General features: G+C 37.0%; 2 protein-coding genes across 2 annotated transcripts; both read right to left on the bottom strand.

Annotated features, from left to right (window-relative positions):
- Positions 1-2,400: 2,400 nt before the first annotated feature.
- On the bottom strand, positions 2,401-4,080 carry LOC140840676 (exocyst complex component EXO70A1-like). The gene has a single exon (XM_073207847.1). The coding sequence runs from the start codon at positions 4,078-4,080 to the stop codon at positions 2,401-2,403; it is 1,680 nt and encodes a 559-aa protein (XP_073063948.1).
- A 3,637-nt stretch (positions 4,081-7,717) lies between these two features.
- On the bottom strand, positions 7,718-12,424 carry LOC140840677 (uncharacterized). The gene is made up of 6 exons (XM_073207848.1): positions 11,603-12,424; positions 9,944-10,837; positions 9,437-9,853; positions 9,168-9,196; positions 8,215-8,579; positions 7,718-8,157 (listed from the first exon to the last, which is right to left on the bottom strand). Exons 1-6 carry the CDS (start codon positions 12,422-12,424, stop codon positions 7,718-7,720), a joined length of 2,967 nt encoding a protein of 988 aa, XP_073063949.1.
- Positions 12,425-15,968: the final 3,544 nt, after the last annotated feature.

The following is a 15,968-nucleotide window of genomic DNA, read 5'->3' on the forward strand; positions in this document are numbered from 1 at the left end:
TCCAAATTTTTGGGAACTAACGAGCGGCTGGAAGATAATGCACAACTCGCACCCGGTACCCCGAGGACAGCACCACTAATCGAACTTCGAACCTGCGATTCAGTTCGACTCGGGAGGGGGAGACTGGTGATACCCCAGGGATGAACCCATCAAGATCCGGCCCAAACTCCCGGCCCATCTCTGAGGCCCACAGGTGACTGGCCCATGACAAGCCTAGGTATTCTCCTATAAATACCAGGTTTGAGCGTATGATAATGGATTGAATATATCGTTTCCAGCAGCACCCTTAGCTGCACCCCTCATATATCCTCAGTCACTGACTTGAGCGTCGGAGGGGCTACGCCAGGACACCCTCCTGGCCCCCTCCTAACGATCTTATTTGTGATTTTAGGCTCAGGGTAATTTCAACACCTGCGTCTGTACTAGTGACACTTGCTGGGAGCGGACCCTAAATTTCCCGTGAGTATCACAGTATATCTGGGAAATAAAAATAAAAATCTAAAAAACTCAAAATTATTGCAGGTAAAGAAAAAATAGATTTTATTTCATTTTTATCTGAAAAATAAATTCGATAATGAGAAGAAAAAACCCTAGGCGATGACTGTTTATGGTAGGCACCCTTGACTTTGCCACCGCAAGCGACCAATGGACACAATTAGTAATATAAAAGGGTCAAGTGATTAGTGGATCCACTAATCACTTCCACTAATCATAAGTAATTAATAATTAATTAATTAAACATGTAAATAAATCAGCACTTTGTGTATTTACAAATATTAGAGTAATGACCTGCAAAAAATATAAAAGAAGGGATTTTTGTTTACTTTTGGTTATGATAATATCGCATATGTATTTTTAGTCATGTAAATTGCATATTTTTCTTTTCTATTTTTTTATAATTTTACAAATAATTTTTTAATTTTATTCTTGTAATCTGCATTTTTTTTTTTTTGTGAAAAAAACAAATTGATCATATAACTTGTATACAATTTCCAAATATTAGAATAATGATAAAAAAAAAAAAATAAACATAAAAGAATATAAGCCAACAAAAGTAATATTAGAAATAAAGTTCGCTGTTTAGAGCCCATTTTTTTTTGTTATTATGGGTTTTCTTTTTCCAGCTTGGCCGTACTAATGGCGGATTTGAGCGCGGTTAAACGTGTACTCGTATGTATTTTAGTTTTTTTTTTTTTTGTTATGTGGTGGAGAATTTGTTATAATTGGATTCTTAAACTCAAAATGTCATCTATAATTTAAGATTTTAGTGTCAAATGAACTATAATCGACTGCTTATACCTATCATTTTAATTGAACACGTTTTTAAGACATCTCCAAAATTGAACCAAAATGATATAAAAAGTCTTTCTTCTTCCAATGGAGGCTACACTATTTTGCCAAAATAGCATGGACCCACTCCCATGCGCCAAATAATTTGGCGCAGGGGTTTGTTTCTTTTTTCTTTTCTTTTTAAATTTTTTTATTTGTATAATTTGGCGCAGGGATTTGTTTCTTTTTTCTTTTCTTTTTAAATTTTTTTATTTGTATTTATTATAAATATTTTATTAAAAATTATAAATATTATTTACATAATAATATAATATTTATTTTATTATTTTAATAATTTGAAATTTAATCATATAAATTAAAAAATAATAATTCTTGATTTTTAAAATATTTATTTATTTATGCTAATTATTATTAATTAAGGACTAATTTGATTTAATGATTTATAATTTATATAATTTTAATAAAAATACAAAAAAAATTAATATAACAATGCAATTTATAAATAAATTGAAAAAGATAATCGAAATACAAATACAACTTGAAACACATAATTCAAATACAAATATAAAGATAAAGACTTGAAGTAAAAGGGGTCGGAGATAAAAAGAATATTTCGAAAATATTTTTTTAGTGTAAGATTTGAGGTAAATAGGTTGGAGATTAATCTTGTATTTGATGCAGAAATCGCATTATTTTAGTGTAAAATTTACACCAAAATAGATTTTGTGTTTGGAGATGACTTTTGGAATTCTGAAAATAAATCTTTAAAAATAAGCTAATGACCCCACTTATTGTTTGAGCACGTGCCATTATTAATTAAATCTCAATTTGTTCAATAAGTTGGGTAAATATATTTTATGCGATTAAAATTAAAAGAAGAGAGCAAATAATAAATAAACAAATATGCAATTATATTATATATCCTAGCTGTCACAGAAAACAACAGCCGCCCAAGAAAATGAAATGAAAAAGAAAAAAAAAAACAACAACAAACAAAAATGATTGAGAGATTCTTGCCTTATTCCTAGACATAATTACAAACAATGTTTCCCTAATCTCATATCCAAATGTTTATTCCTTAAATTGTAATTCTATAGACATTTTGATTTTTCAAGATGAATTTGCTAACAATTTCTCCAAGACTAAAGCCTTGAGTTCCTCAGCTGAATGCTTGATTCTTGCGTCTCCGGGGGAATTTATTCCACACCTTCTCCTGAACTTTTCGAGAAATTGTTGGTAAGCCGGAACCAACTTGTTCGACAGGGACTGACGAATCTCATCCCTGAGCGGCGAATCGGGCACCGTCCAGGACGAATGTAAAGCCCCAACATGTTCAAAAACATCATTGAAATCCTTCATCCTCTTCTTTAATGCAGTTCTAGATAGCCTAGAACTAATACACCAACGGGTAACATACAATCCCTTATCATCAAAACAAGCCAAGAACTTGTTGGAAGTGTATGACTGATAACTGAGCATGGACTGCTTCTCTCTCTGACGCAACTTGTTTAGGTACAAGTCGCCGATCATCTCGTGTAACTCATCGGATCCTTCGATTTTTTGGACTATGTGATGAATGTTGTTCATCATAAACAAATCCCCCAAAATGGGATCTTTGTATTTCTTGGACTTCCCCTCTAGATTCATCAGTAGAACCACGATGATCAAGATCAAATGGAGATCAAGAAACGTTCGAAAACCGAAATCCCCCAACTCCTCTTCAGGAATGACCACATCGCCAAATCTCAATGAAGGGACTGTCTTGATCAAGTTTGTGAGCAGCTTCTTGTGGCTCACTAGGAGCTTGATTCGATCCATCACGTATTCCGTCAATCGATAAACATCCCCTTTGTCATCCGGAACTTTCAAAATCTCATTAAGAACAGCATTCTCAAAATCAATCATCATTCTTTTTACATCATTCTCAATCTTCCGCACCGTGTCTGAGCAAACGTCTCGAATGCGTTTCCCTGGTTCGGAAGCAAAAAGGGCGTCACTGACCTCTAAAACAGAAAAAAATCCATCGTAAAGGCCGAAGACCGACACCATTCTCTCATAAGGCTGATTACTCAAACTCAGAGATTCTGCAAAACCAAACAGCCTAACTGCAAAATCTTGAACTGTTCCAACAAAACATTCATCTTTTGCGGTCCCAAGATTCTGAAATATCTCCTCACAAAAATTCTTCTCTCTTCGAAAGAAAAGCTCAACACAAATCTTGGAAACTTGAATCCAGAGGTCAACCTTTGCCTCCCAGTCAAGTTTTCTGCCTTTCCCCCCAGAACTCAGCTCCTCAAAACGAAGCCATTGAAGCTGAGACTCAAGAAATTTCTTCCTCACACTGATATAAGCCTTAATACAATCTCCTAGATTCCCACCAATACTCATTCTTGCTGCTATATTCCTCAAATAACTAATCACTTTTTCATTGGGTTTTTCATAGACTAAATAATCTTCAAACCTAATCCCACTAGCTGTGCTGTCGATCAATGAGCTGCTCCATTCCGTAACGGAGCTGGGGCCGGCTGTGTAATGGGCTTGCCGGCTCAAAACAGCTTGGAACTCGAGCTTGAGCCGAGCCATGGACTTGGCGAAATTCTCGTCAAATCCATTCATTTTAGGCGATTGCAGGATTTTGTCGACGGCAAGCATGTACTGCCTTATTTCTCGGTGGCTGGAGTTGAAGATCAGCTCATGAGCCGGCTTCGATTCCCATAAAGCTATCGTTTCAATGGCTAATTGTTGAGATATTGTTGCTCCCCCCATCAAGTTGCGCAGCCAAGTCGTCATTTTTTTCCGGGCGTAGACAAAAACCAAGAAGATGAATTCATTTATAGGAGTTTTTTCGATAATTGATGTTTGAATTTTCGAACTTTCTGTTTCTTGGTAATTTCATCCATTCCGTATTATTTTTGTTTTTGTCAGGCCACGAAATTTTTTTTCCGAAGCATGATAATTTGACCACCACAAAAAATGTTGTGTGACGATTTCATGTGTTAATTTTTTTAGACATATTTTATTTTGATCATTTATTAAAAAAATTATTATTTTTTATATCAAAAATATTATTTGTTATAGTAAATATAGACAGAGTTGATCTCTCTCATAGATAAACCGTCTCAAAAAAACTTACTATAATTAATGTTAATTTTTTTAATTAACTAATTTTCCGTTTTTTTTTTTTTGTAATTTCAATTTAAAAATTTGATAATTTTTATTTTAAAAAAAAAACTACTTCATTCTCGATTACACGAGAACCCACACTAGTATCATATGTAGAGATGTTCGACGCGTTTGAGAGACATGTACTGCTACAACACGAATTAAACACGCTTGCTGAAGATTGACTTGGCTGGCAAGGGAAAAAAAAATCTTATTTTATGTAGGTTCTTTTTTTATCATTTTGAAATATATATATATATATATATATATATATATATATATATATATATATATATATATATATATTGACCTGTCATTGTTTAGCAGAACAATTCCTCCTCTTCTTAAAATATATGAATGATATTTTATAATAATTATAGGGGCTGGATTGGGTTGGGGACAAATAAATCACCAAAAATACCAAATCGTTGATTATTCTACATCATTTTTCTATTATATATTATTGTCTAACATATTTAAAAAAATATTCATTGATTTTTGTATATTTTTATATGATGAATTGAATATATTAATGATATATAAATTAATGATAAATATATAAAATATACTTTTTTTCAAAAATATTGTCAACATTGGAGGCAGTCCGGAATATATTCAACTGGATCTTGAGCATCATACATGTTCATCAGATGGATAAATTGATTGTCACTTGATTCAGATGTCATTGATTTATCAGATTTAGAATCTGAGCATCCAATATTTTTATAAAGATCTTTTTTCATTTATTCAATGTATACATCAATCAATTTTTCTTTGGAATATATTTCAGAATATTTATGAGTGAGGATCTTGAAATGACTCCAAGATTCTTTTTCATTTTCTTATTGTATTGCATAATCTTTTTGATACGACAAAATTTTTTCTTCCATTTGTTGAAGAGTTTCAGGACCATAAGGTTTTCATGTTTAACAGGATCATCTCTTTTTCATTTTCTTATTGTATTGCATATCTTTTGATACGACAAAATTTTTTCTTCCATTTGTTGAAGAAATTTCAGGACCATAAGGTTTTCATGTTTCAGGATCATCTCTTAATAATTTTTCCCAAAAATTTATAGAACTAACCCTCTATATGCAGGGAATTCCTTCATCAGCCTGTGACAAAATTCAAGACTTCAGTCTCCATATCCATGAATTCCAAATTCCATAAAAAAAAAAATAGACATAAAGGTCATTTCCATCAAGTCCAAGATTCGGAAAATAATTTTTTAATAGTTGGAGAATCATTTAATCAAGTATTCATTGGTTTTATAAAAACTTCTGGCAAATTTTTGCTGATGGTCCTAATATTTTCACCAAGTCATAAACCATTTAGGAATTGGATAATAAAAAACATTTTACATATTTTCAAAAACCAAGTATTTTTCTTTTTTCATTTTCATATAATAGAGTTTTATTAAAACTCTCAATATAATCTCAAAAATTGAATTTAAATTCATTTGATGATTCTGGAAATAATTTTTTTTTCTACTAATGGATATATTCCTCATTCTTCTATAGAAATAATTAGTTTTCTTTATTATAAATTTTGAGAAGTTATAACTTCCTTTCTGTTGAGTATTACTGTAAAAGTGAGTTATTTCAATACTTTTAGTGGATAATAGAAGATTTTCATACAATCCTCTTTGTTTATGAGAACAATATATATATGATTTATTGGTTAAATATCTTTTCATGATAGTTCATGGAGTTTTTTCTCATTGGAAATCTTTTTCATTCTATAAGAAGTATGAGAACACGATATTTAGTCTATGTGTATAGAGCTGAATCATTTTCTTCTTCTTTAATACTATTAGCATATGATGCTGAAGATATTTTTCTATTTATTTTTCAAAAATTATTGAAATTTCTTATATAAATGATTATCAGTATCCATATTAGTGGAATACTATTTTTTTTTACTTTAGTAACTTTGTCACTGTTTACTTTCATAAAGAATTGTACTATTTAACTATTTTCTTTTATAAATCATTTTATATTTTTAGTTAGAACCTGGAGTTTCATATTCGGCTCTTCCTTCTATATATAAGATAGATCTTGCCATTAGTTGGGCATGGTCGAGTTTGCTTCCCTCTATTCCTTCTCTGTAAACAACCTCTCTTAAGAAATAATAAACGCTTCAAACTCTTGATACAAACTTGTAAGTATATATATTGTTTTATTTATTGTTTATAATTTTTACATTTCATAAATTCGCCTGAATGACATGCTAAATCATTCGTACTAAATCGTTACCTTAATATGACATGATTTATATTTATTTGTAACTTGGAATTTTAATGAGATGATAAAAGATTTATTTGAGTTTTGGTGAACATTATATTAATCATTATTCTAAGATTTAAATACCTCATTTTCTTATCTCGATTTTAATCCAAGACCCAGATGGTATCATAGATATATTGAATGAAAAGAAATTGAATTTCCAGAAAATCGGATAATTAAACAAGTTTTTCCTAGAATCCTATAATAAATAGAGATTTACAGCAAGTTATACAAAATAACGAATGACATGTTCAAATACAGTTCAATAATGAACAAAGAAGATTATTACCTGTTGGGTGCAATAATTGTCCCTGTTTGGTAGAGCGATCGAACCGTGGTGCTTGAGTTATTGTGCGGTTTAAAATATTTGAGTTGCACCATTACCATTAGTTATAGCTATTGGTAAAGCGGTAAGCACTCGGTCCTACAATTGGTATCAGAGCAAAAGTCACGGGTTCTGATATGAATCTTGACACGAATAAATAGCAAACACGATTAAAAATAAATCGCACCCTCTATTCAATTACGATATTAAGATTCGTGTGTTTTTCCCGATCTTTTGAATCAAGTATTGTGTGATATTCACCTCTAAACTAGCAAGAGTTTAGCAACAAATAAACACGAAGATAAACAATCGAAAACTATACGAACCTTCGAAGAACTTGGCCTACGACAATCCGCACAAGCAACGATCGACAAACGCCACAAAGTTAAAAACTTTGATAAGTTTGATTTGATTTGACAAAGCTTGGCTTTGAAAAGTTGAGAGAAAATTCTCAAAAGTTTTGATAACTCCAAAATATTATGTGTATTGTGTTCAAAATTCGTCCAAGATATAGTCTAGATATCAAAGATACCAAAAATCTAGTTCCCTAGCAAAGTAAAACTCTAAAGAAGGAAACAAAATCGCGCAGAAAACAACGGACACGGACCTCGGGCAGACCTCCGTGTCTGGGTCCGTGTACATACTGTACTAATCTTCATCCGGAATCAAGGGACACGGACCCCGTGCTCACCTCCGTGTACGGGTCCGTGTAGGCACTGTATTCGCCAACTTCAAAGGGCACGGACCCCGTGCCTGGGTCCGTCTCCAGGTCCGTGGAGCCACTGTAAAAACCCTTCCCAGCTTTTGAAGGACACGGACCCCGTGTGCAGGTCCGTGTACTGGTCCGTCCAGACTCGGTCAGCAACACCAATGTTTGAACGACTTTCCGTTGGCCTCCAAACGTACTCCCATGCATCACGACCTCTTCAGGCTTACTCATGACTCCTTGTAGCGCCTCCTTGAACCTCTTTAGTCGACCCCTCGTGATTGGTCCCTCCGGCAACTGCAAAGGATCCCATGCTTTCCTTGGGACGTCCACGTTCGCATCATCCTCCCCTTCTTGAAAAGGATTTGTCCTCAAATCTCGCTCGTCACCTACATCAAACAACGACAAGTCACTAACATTAAAAGTAGAGCTAACATTATACACACCCGGCAAGTCGAGTTTGTAGGCATTGTCATTGATCCTCTCAAGAACTTGGAACGGTCCATCGCCCCTAGGTAATAGCTTTGAGCGTCGCTTCTCCGGAAACCTCTCCTTCCTCAAGTGTAGCCACACCCAATCACCCTTCTCGAATACCACCTTCTTTTTCCCCTTGTTAGCTTGCTTGACATATTGCTCATTCTTCTTCTCAATGTTGGCTTTGGCCTTTTCATGCAACCCCCTAACAAATTCAGCCTTCTTTTTGACATCCATGTTTAACCTTTCACTCACAGGTAAAGACATCAAATCCAACGGAGTCAAAGGATTAAAACCGTATACAATTTCAAATGGTGAATAGTTAGTAGTAGAATGCACACAACGATTATAAGCAAACTCAACAAATGGCAAGCAATTCTCCCAATTCTTTAAGTTCTTCTTGAGAATAGCACGTAATAAAGTTCCTAACGTCCTATTAACTACCTCAGTTTGACCATCAGTCTGAGGATGACTAGTCGTAGAAAACAGTAATTTAGTGCCAAGTTTAGCCCACAGTGTTTTCCAGAAATAACTTAGGAATTTAACATCACGGTCTGACACAATGGTCCTAGGCATGCCATGCAGCCTAACGACTTCTCTAAAGAATAGGTCCGCAATGTTAGATGCATCATCCGTCTTGTGACAAGCAATAAAGTGTGCCATTTTAGAAAACCTATCTACAACCACAAATATAGAGTCCCTCCCCTTCTTTGTCCTAGGTAACCCCAAAACAAAGTCCATAGAGATATCAACCCAAGGTTCACTAGGGACGGGAAGTGGTGTATATAATCCATGTGGTAGTGTCCTAGACTTAGCTTGTCTACAAGTTATGCACTTCTCACAAATACGCTCAACATCACGCTTCATGTGTAGCCAATAAAAATGTTCATGCAATGCACTTAAAGTCTTAGCCACCCCAAAGTGTCCCATTAGGCCACCCCCATGTGCTTCCCTAACAAGTAATTCACGAATTGATGACTTGGGAATGCACAATCTATCCTCTCTAAACAAGAAACCTTTATGCAAGTAAAATTTATCATGTGGACCATGCATACAAGTTTCAAACACTTCCTTAAAATCATCATCTAGCACATACAACTCTCTAACAAGTTCAAACCCCAATATTTTAGATTCTAAAGTAGAGAAAAGTACATACCTCCGGGATAGTGCGTCGGCCACTACATTTTCATTACCTTGCTTATACTTGATCATGTAGGGGAACGTCTCTATGAACGCCACCCACTTGGCATGCCGCTTGTTCAGCTTTTGTTGGCCCTTAAGGTGCTTTAGAAACTCATGATCCGTATGAATCACAAACTCTTTAGGCCTCAAGTAGTGCTGCCACGTCTCAAGAGTCCTCACAAGTGCATAGAACTCCTTGTCATACGTGGGGTAGTTCAGCGCTGCCCCATTGAGCTTCTCACTAAAGTACGCCACCGGCCTTCCTCCTTGCATCAACACTCCACCAATACCTACACATGAAGCATCACATTCAATTTCAAAGGTGTTAGCAAAATCAGGTAAAACAAGTAAAGGAGCATTAATTAATTTTTGCTTGATAAGGTTAAAGGACTTCTCTTGCTCCTCGCCCCAAGAAAATGGAGCGTTTTTCTTGATTACCGCCGTCATCGGTGCCGCCAATGTGCTAAAATCCTTGACAAACCTCCTATAGAAGCTCGCAAGACCATGAAAGCTTCGGACTTGACCAATAGTAGTAGGCGTTGGCCAATCTCGAATAGCACTTACCTTGTCTTCATCCACTTTTATCCCTTGTGAACTCACAACGAAACCAAGAAACACAAGTTTGTTTGTACAAAAATCACACTTCTTTAAGTTAGCATACAAATTTTCAGCCCTTAATGTGATTAGCACAAGTTTCAAGTGTTTAACATGCTCTTCAAGATTCTTGCTATACACTAGGATATCATCAAAGTAAACCACAACAAATTTACCTATATGTGCACGCAAGACATGATTCATCAACCTCATAAAGGTGCTAGGTGCATTAGTTAAACCAAAAGGCATAACCATCCACTCATACAACCCATATTTAGTTTTGAAAGCAGTTTTCCACTCATCACCTTCTCTCATCCTAATTTGGTGATACCCACTCCTCAAATCAATCTTACTAAAAATGCAAGACCCATGCAATTCATCTAACATATCATCTAGTCTAGGTATGGGATGCCTATACTTAATGGTTATGTTATTGATTGCCCTACAGTCGACACACATACGCCATGAGCCATCTTTCTTAGGGACTAGCAAAACAGGCACCGCACAAGGTGACATGGACTCACGCACATAACCTTTATCTAATAACTCACTTACCTGCCTTTGTAGTTCCTTAGTCTCCTCCGGATTGCTCCTATAAGCTGGACGGTTCGGCAAGGCACTCCCGGGCACCAAATCAATTTGGTGCTCAATTCCCCTCAATGGTGGTAAGCCTTGAGGTAGCTCCTCCGGAAATACATCGTCAAATTCCTGCAATAGTGAAACAACAATGCTCGGAAGGGATCCGGCTATATCACTTGTGTTAAGGAGGATCTCCTTGTAAAGAATTAACACAAGTGGTTCATGTGTGTGCAACAAGTGTTTTATCTCACCTTTTTGGGCCATATAAGAATTCTTTTTGGCCTCTTTCCTCTCCTTTTCTTTTCCCTCATTTTCTTTCCTCTCTTTTTTTGTTTTTGTGTCTATCTCACTCTTTTGATCACTCTTTTTTTCAGCCACTTCATTTTTGTTTTCAAAGGCCATCTCACTTTTTATTTCACTCTTTTTTTCGGCCTCATCTCTCTTTTTCTTATTCAAGTGGTCCTCCAATACTTTCTTTGGGGACAATGGAAGTAAGACAACAGTTTCTTTTTTCAAGACAAACGAGTACTTATTTTTGAACCCATCGTGAGTCACTCGCCTATCAAATTGTCATGGCCTCCCCAACAATATATGACAAGCATGCATAGGTACCATGTCACACAAAACCTCATCCACATACTTCCCAATTGAAAAGGACACTAGAACTTGCCTATTCACTCTCACCTCCGCACAATCATTCAACCATTGAAGCTTATATGGTTGAGGATGTTTTATTGTAGGCAATCCCAATTTTTCCACCAACTCAACACTAGCCACGTTAGTGCAACTCCCCCCATCTATGATGACATTGCAAACCCTACCATTCACAAAACATCTAGTGTGGAACAAATTCTCTCTTTGGCTAGCCTCCTCATTCTTGACTTGGGCACTCATGATTCGCCTAGTCACTAGCGCTTCTCCTACAACCGCCCCATATCCCTCATCGGGATCCTCCAACTCAGGCATATCATCATCACTACCTTCGCCATCTCCCTCACTTTGAGATTCATACTCACCATAATCATTCAAGATCATCACCCTCTTATTAGGACAATCACTAGAAATATGACCCATCCCTTGACACCTAAAACATCTAACATCTCTATAGCGATTAGAAGGAGTTTCAGATTTACCTTGGACTCCTTGCTTAGGCGCCTCTTGTTTGGTCTCAAATTTGGGCTTGGCCACCACTTTGTTCTCCTCACGCTTCCCCACATTTGATCTCCAAGAAGATGATGCACCTCCGGTTTGATTGGTGCGGCCAACTCCTCGCCTCTTGAGTTGTTGCTCCACCTTTATGGCCATTTGCACCATCTCGTCTAGATCTAAGTAGTGCCGAAGCTCCACTTGATCTTGGATCTCCCTGTTCAAACCACAAAGAAAACGAGCCATAGTTGCTTCATTATCCTCCTCAGTATTTGCCCTAATCATGAGTACTTCCATCTCCTTATAGTAGTCCTCAACACTCTTCAACCCTTGCCTCAAAGTTTGTAACCTCTTAAACATCTCCCTATAGTAATGGTTAGGCACAAGCCTCTTCCTCATTACACTCTTCATCTCATCCCAAGTTTCAATAGGTCTCTCATTATACTTTCTTTTAGTGGTCACTAATTGATCCCACCAAATGAGAGCATAGTCTAAGAATTCAACCACCGCCAACCTCACCTTCTTTTGTTCGGAGTAGTGGTGACATGCAAATACGAACTCTACCCTCTTTTCCCATTCTAGGTACGCCTCCGGGTCAGATTTCCCATGGAATGAAGGGATTTTCATCTTAATGCTACCCATGTGACCATCTTCTCTAGTCTCCTCATATCTACCCCGCATGGCTTCCCTTCTTCCTCTACCAAATCCCCTATCTCTCCCATTCCTACCCCAATTCTCATTTTGACTCTCATCGCCTCCTCCTAGATCATACTCCTCATCATCTCTACCCAAATCCCTAGGCTTAGGTTTACCCCCACTAACACTAACCTCAAGTTTACCCAACCTCTCATGCAACGACTCCATTTGGGTCGCCATCGCTCTACTAAAATCCCCAAACAACGCATCTAGATGAGCTTTGGACACCCCCGAATTCGAACTATCTCCTACCTCCCTCTCCATTTAATTTCAAAACTGTACCTGCAAGAAAAGGTTAGTAGAAATAAAATAATCCTCACCCAAATGCTCACGGTCACTCCAAAGAAATTCACTCGTCTCTCCTCTCTTATTTTTTTTTTTGCTCACAACAAATACTCACTAGTCACTCCAAAGAAATAACACTCACACTCAAATGTTTCCAATCGAACTTGATAGTACTCTCAAAAGTGTGCTCAAGCTTTGTATTTGGGATATCAAACAATCAAGGTTCAAACTTGTGAACAAATGCGACCGACTCACTTGGACTGTGTAGACAAGCAATTCGAATATAAATATATATTTATATATATATATATTTTTTTACTGTGTGAGACAATTGAATATGACTCTATGAAGACAATAGAACAATATATCAAAAAGAAATAATGGTGAATTTTCGAAATTTTTGTACTCTTTTTTTTTTTTTTTTTGCTCTTTGAATTCCGAAAATTCAAAAGAAAAAAAAGGACTCAAAATTTCGTGTATCACAGATTCACGAAAAAAATACGAAGAACGATAGAACAAACAGATATGAAAGCGGAATTAAATAATAATTAGATCTGCGTAAAGAACAATTGATAAACTCACTTGAATTCAATTAACCTGGAGCTCTGATACCAAATGATATGAATCTTGACACGAATAAATAGCAAACACGATTAAAAATAAATCGCACCCTCTATTCAATTACGATATTAAGATTCGTGTGTTTTTCCCGATCTTTTGAATCAAGTATTGTGTGATATTCACCTCTAAACTAGCAAGAGTTTAGCAACAAATAAACACGAAGATAAACAATCGAAAACTATACGAACCTTCGAAGAACTTGGCCTACGACAATCCGCACAAGCAACGATCGACAACCGCCACAAAGTTAAAAACTTTGATAAGTTTGATTTGATTTGACAAAGCTTGGCTTTGAAAAGTTGAGAGAAAATTCTCAAAAGTTTTGATAACTCCAAAATATTATGTGTATTGTGTTCAAAATTCGTCCAAGATATAGTCTAGATATCAAAGATACCAAAAATCTAGTTCCCTAGCAAAGTAAAACTCTAAAGAAGGAAACAAAATCGCGCAGAAAACAGCGGACACGGACCCCGGGCAGACCTCCGTGTCTAGGTCCGTGTACATACTGTACTAATCTTCATCCGGAATCAAGGGACACGGACCCCGTGCTCACCTCCGTGTACGGGTCCGTGTAGGCACTGTATTCGCCAACTTCAAAGGGCACGGACCCCGTGCCTGGGTCCGTCTCCAGGTCCGTGGAGCCACTGTAAAAACCCTTCCCAGCTTGTGAAGGACACGGACCCCGTGTGCAGGTCCGTGTACTGGTCCGTCCAGACTCGGTCAGCAATACCAATGTTTGAACGACTTTCCGTTGGCCTCCAAACGTACTCCCATGCATCACGACCTCTTCAGGCTTACTCATGACTCCTTGTAGCGCCTCCTTGAACCTCTTTAGTCGACCCCTCGTGATTGGTCCCTCCGGCAACTGCAAAGGATCCCATGCTTTCCTTGGGACGTCCACGTTCGCATCAGGTTCAATTCCCATTGATTGCAAGGAGTGCAATTATTTTGAGAGAGATTGTTGGGTGCAATAATTGTCCATGCTTGGTAGAGCGATCGAACCGTGGTGCTTGAGTTGTTGTGCGGTTTAAAATATTTGAGTTTGTAATGCCCGGAAATTTAATCCTAATAATCTGTAATTATTGATTTATAATTTGATACGATTATGAATGGATTAATCGGGACACAAAATAAAATTGCATATGAAAAGATATAAGTGCAAGTACAGTAGCATTCACGCACATGCGCGACCGGATGCACACACATGCGTGGAGTGGACAGAAGACTTCGCGCATATGCGCGGATTGATGGCGCGCATGTGCGCGAGGAGGCCAGTAGCAAGATTGTCGAGACAGAATGTTGGGCGCACATGCGCGACTTGGGTGCGCGCACCTCGCGCATATGCGCGAGATGTCCAGAGGACCTCGCGCATATGCGCGGAAGAAGTGCGCGCATATGCGCGAGATGCCGTGTAGTCACGCGCCAGGGCTTATAGCCTCGCGCATATGCGCGGAAGAGGGTCGCGCATATGCGCGAGACGTGTTTTGCGAAGGCATGGGCCACGTTGCTGAATCATGCATTGTATACATGTATATGTACGAATTTGCATATAGTTCATCAGATTTTAGAAAATAGTCGAAGCTTTGAAGAAGAAAATCCTTACGCCTTTTGTGAAAAATCCGTCCGCCTGATTTTGAATCCGACTTCGGTATTATGTTCATATCAACGCAGGCTATAACTGGACGTAAGTTTTGCTACGTTTTGATATGTTTTGAAATTATGATGTTGTTGGAATTGAATACATGTCATATATGATGTTCTTGGCATGTTAGATATCATAGAATCGAAGTCAGATTGAGAAACGAACTGATTATGGAATTGTTATGAATTTTTAGGGTATATTGATTTATACCGGACAGATTTGAATTGGAACTGGATTATAGATTATATTGGATATTGGTTATGGATTGTAACTGTTATCTGGTGATGTGGTATTGACGGGGATATTGAGATTGTACCGTTATACCGTTGATTTTGAATTAAAACCAAATTAATCAGACTCGGTGTTGAATTGAGAATGGAACATTGATTTTAGCATTTCCGGTATGTCGTTTCAGATTTACAGAGACAGTTTTGAATTCAGAATTGAGATTGCTTCAGACCGTGACTACAAACGAAAGGTATAAGTCAATGTGTATTGGGAGATCGACTTGAGTCGGTTTAGACTTGAGTTTCCCTAAATCACATACTTTACTTTATTGCATTGATATTTGCATTAATTTGATTGATGTACTTGTTCTCTTGATTTATAGATAGCAGGTATTAGAAGAGTAATATGATGACAGAAGTGTCTGTTAGTGGTGGGATCGACACGGGCACATTGCACGATGTCATGAGATAGTGTATTGGTGTTAGTTCCATAGTCTGTCACCGGATAATTGGCTATCAATGTGGATAGAATTATATCTCCTTCTATTACTGGTGATCGGTACCGTATCGATGTGGATAGAATTATAACTTCTTCTATTACTGATGATCGATGTTATATCGATGTGGATAGAATCGGAGTTTTCTTCTATTACTGATGATCGATACTATACCGATGTGGATAGAATCAGAGCTTCTTCTATTCCTGGTGATCGATGCTATATCGACGTGGATAGAACTGGAGTCTTTTCTATTA

This window comes from Primulina eburnea, chromosome 9, assembly GCF_022965805.1.
Source record: "Primulina eburnea isolate SZY01 chromosome 9, ASM2296580v1, whole genome shotgun sequence".
In the NCBI taxonomy this organism is placed as follows: domain Eukaryota; kingdom Viridiplantae; phylum Streptophyta; class Magnoliopsida; order Lamiales; family Gesneriaceae; genus Primulina; species Primulina eburnea.

What these genes read in the sequence shown, in the direction of transcription:
- LOC140840677 (XM_073207848.1), bottom strand. Translation starts at nt 12,424, where the DNA reads ATGCGGGGTAGATATGAGGAGACTAGAGAAGATGGTCACATGGGTAGC. An exon ending in ATGATTATGGTGAGTATGAA is followed by an intron (nt 10,838 to 11,602) that starts TCTCAAAGTGAG and finishes GGTGAGATAAAA; the next exon opens with CACTTGTTGCACACACATGA. An exon ending in ACATGATCAAGTATAAGCAA is followed by an intron (nt 9,197 to 9,436) that starts GGTAATGAAAAT and finishes GAATTACTTGTT; the next exon opens with AGGGAAGCACATGGGGGTGG.
- LOC140840676 (XM_073207847.1), bottom strand. Translation starts at nt 4,080, where the DNA reads ATGACGACTTGGCTGCGCAACTTGATGGGGGGAGCAACAATATCTCAA.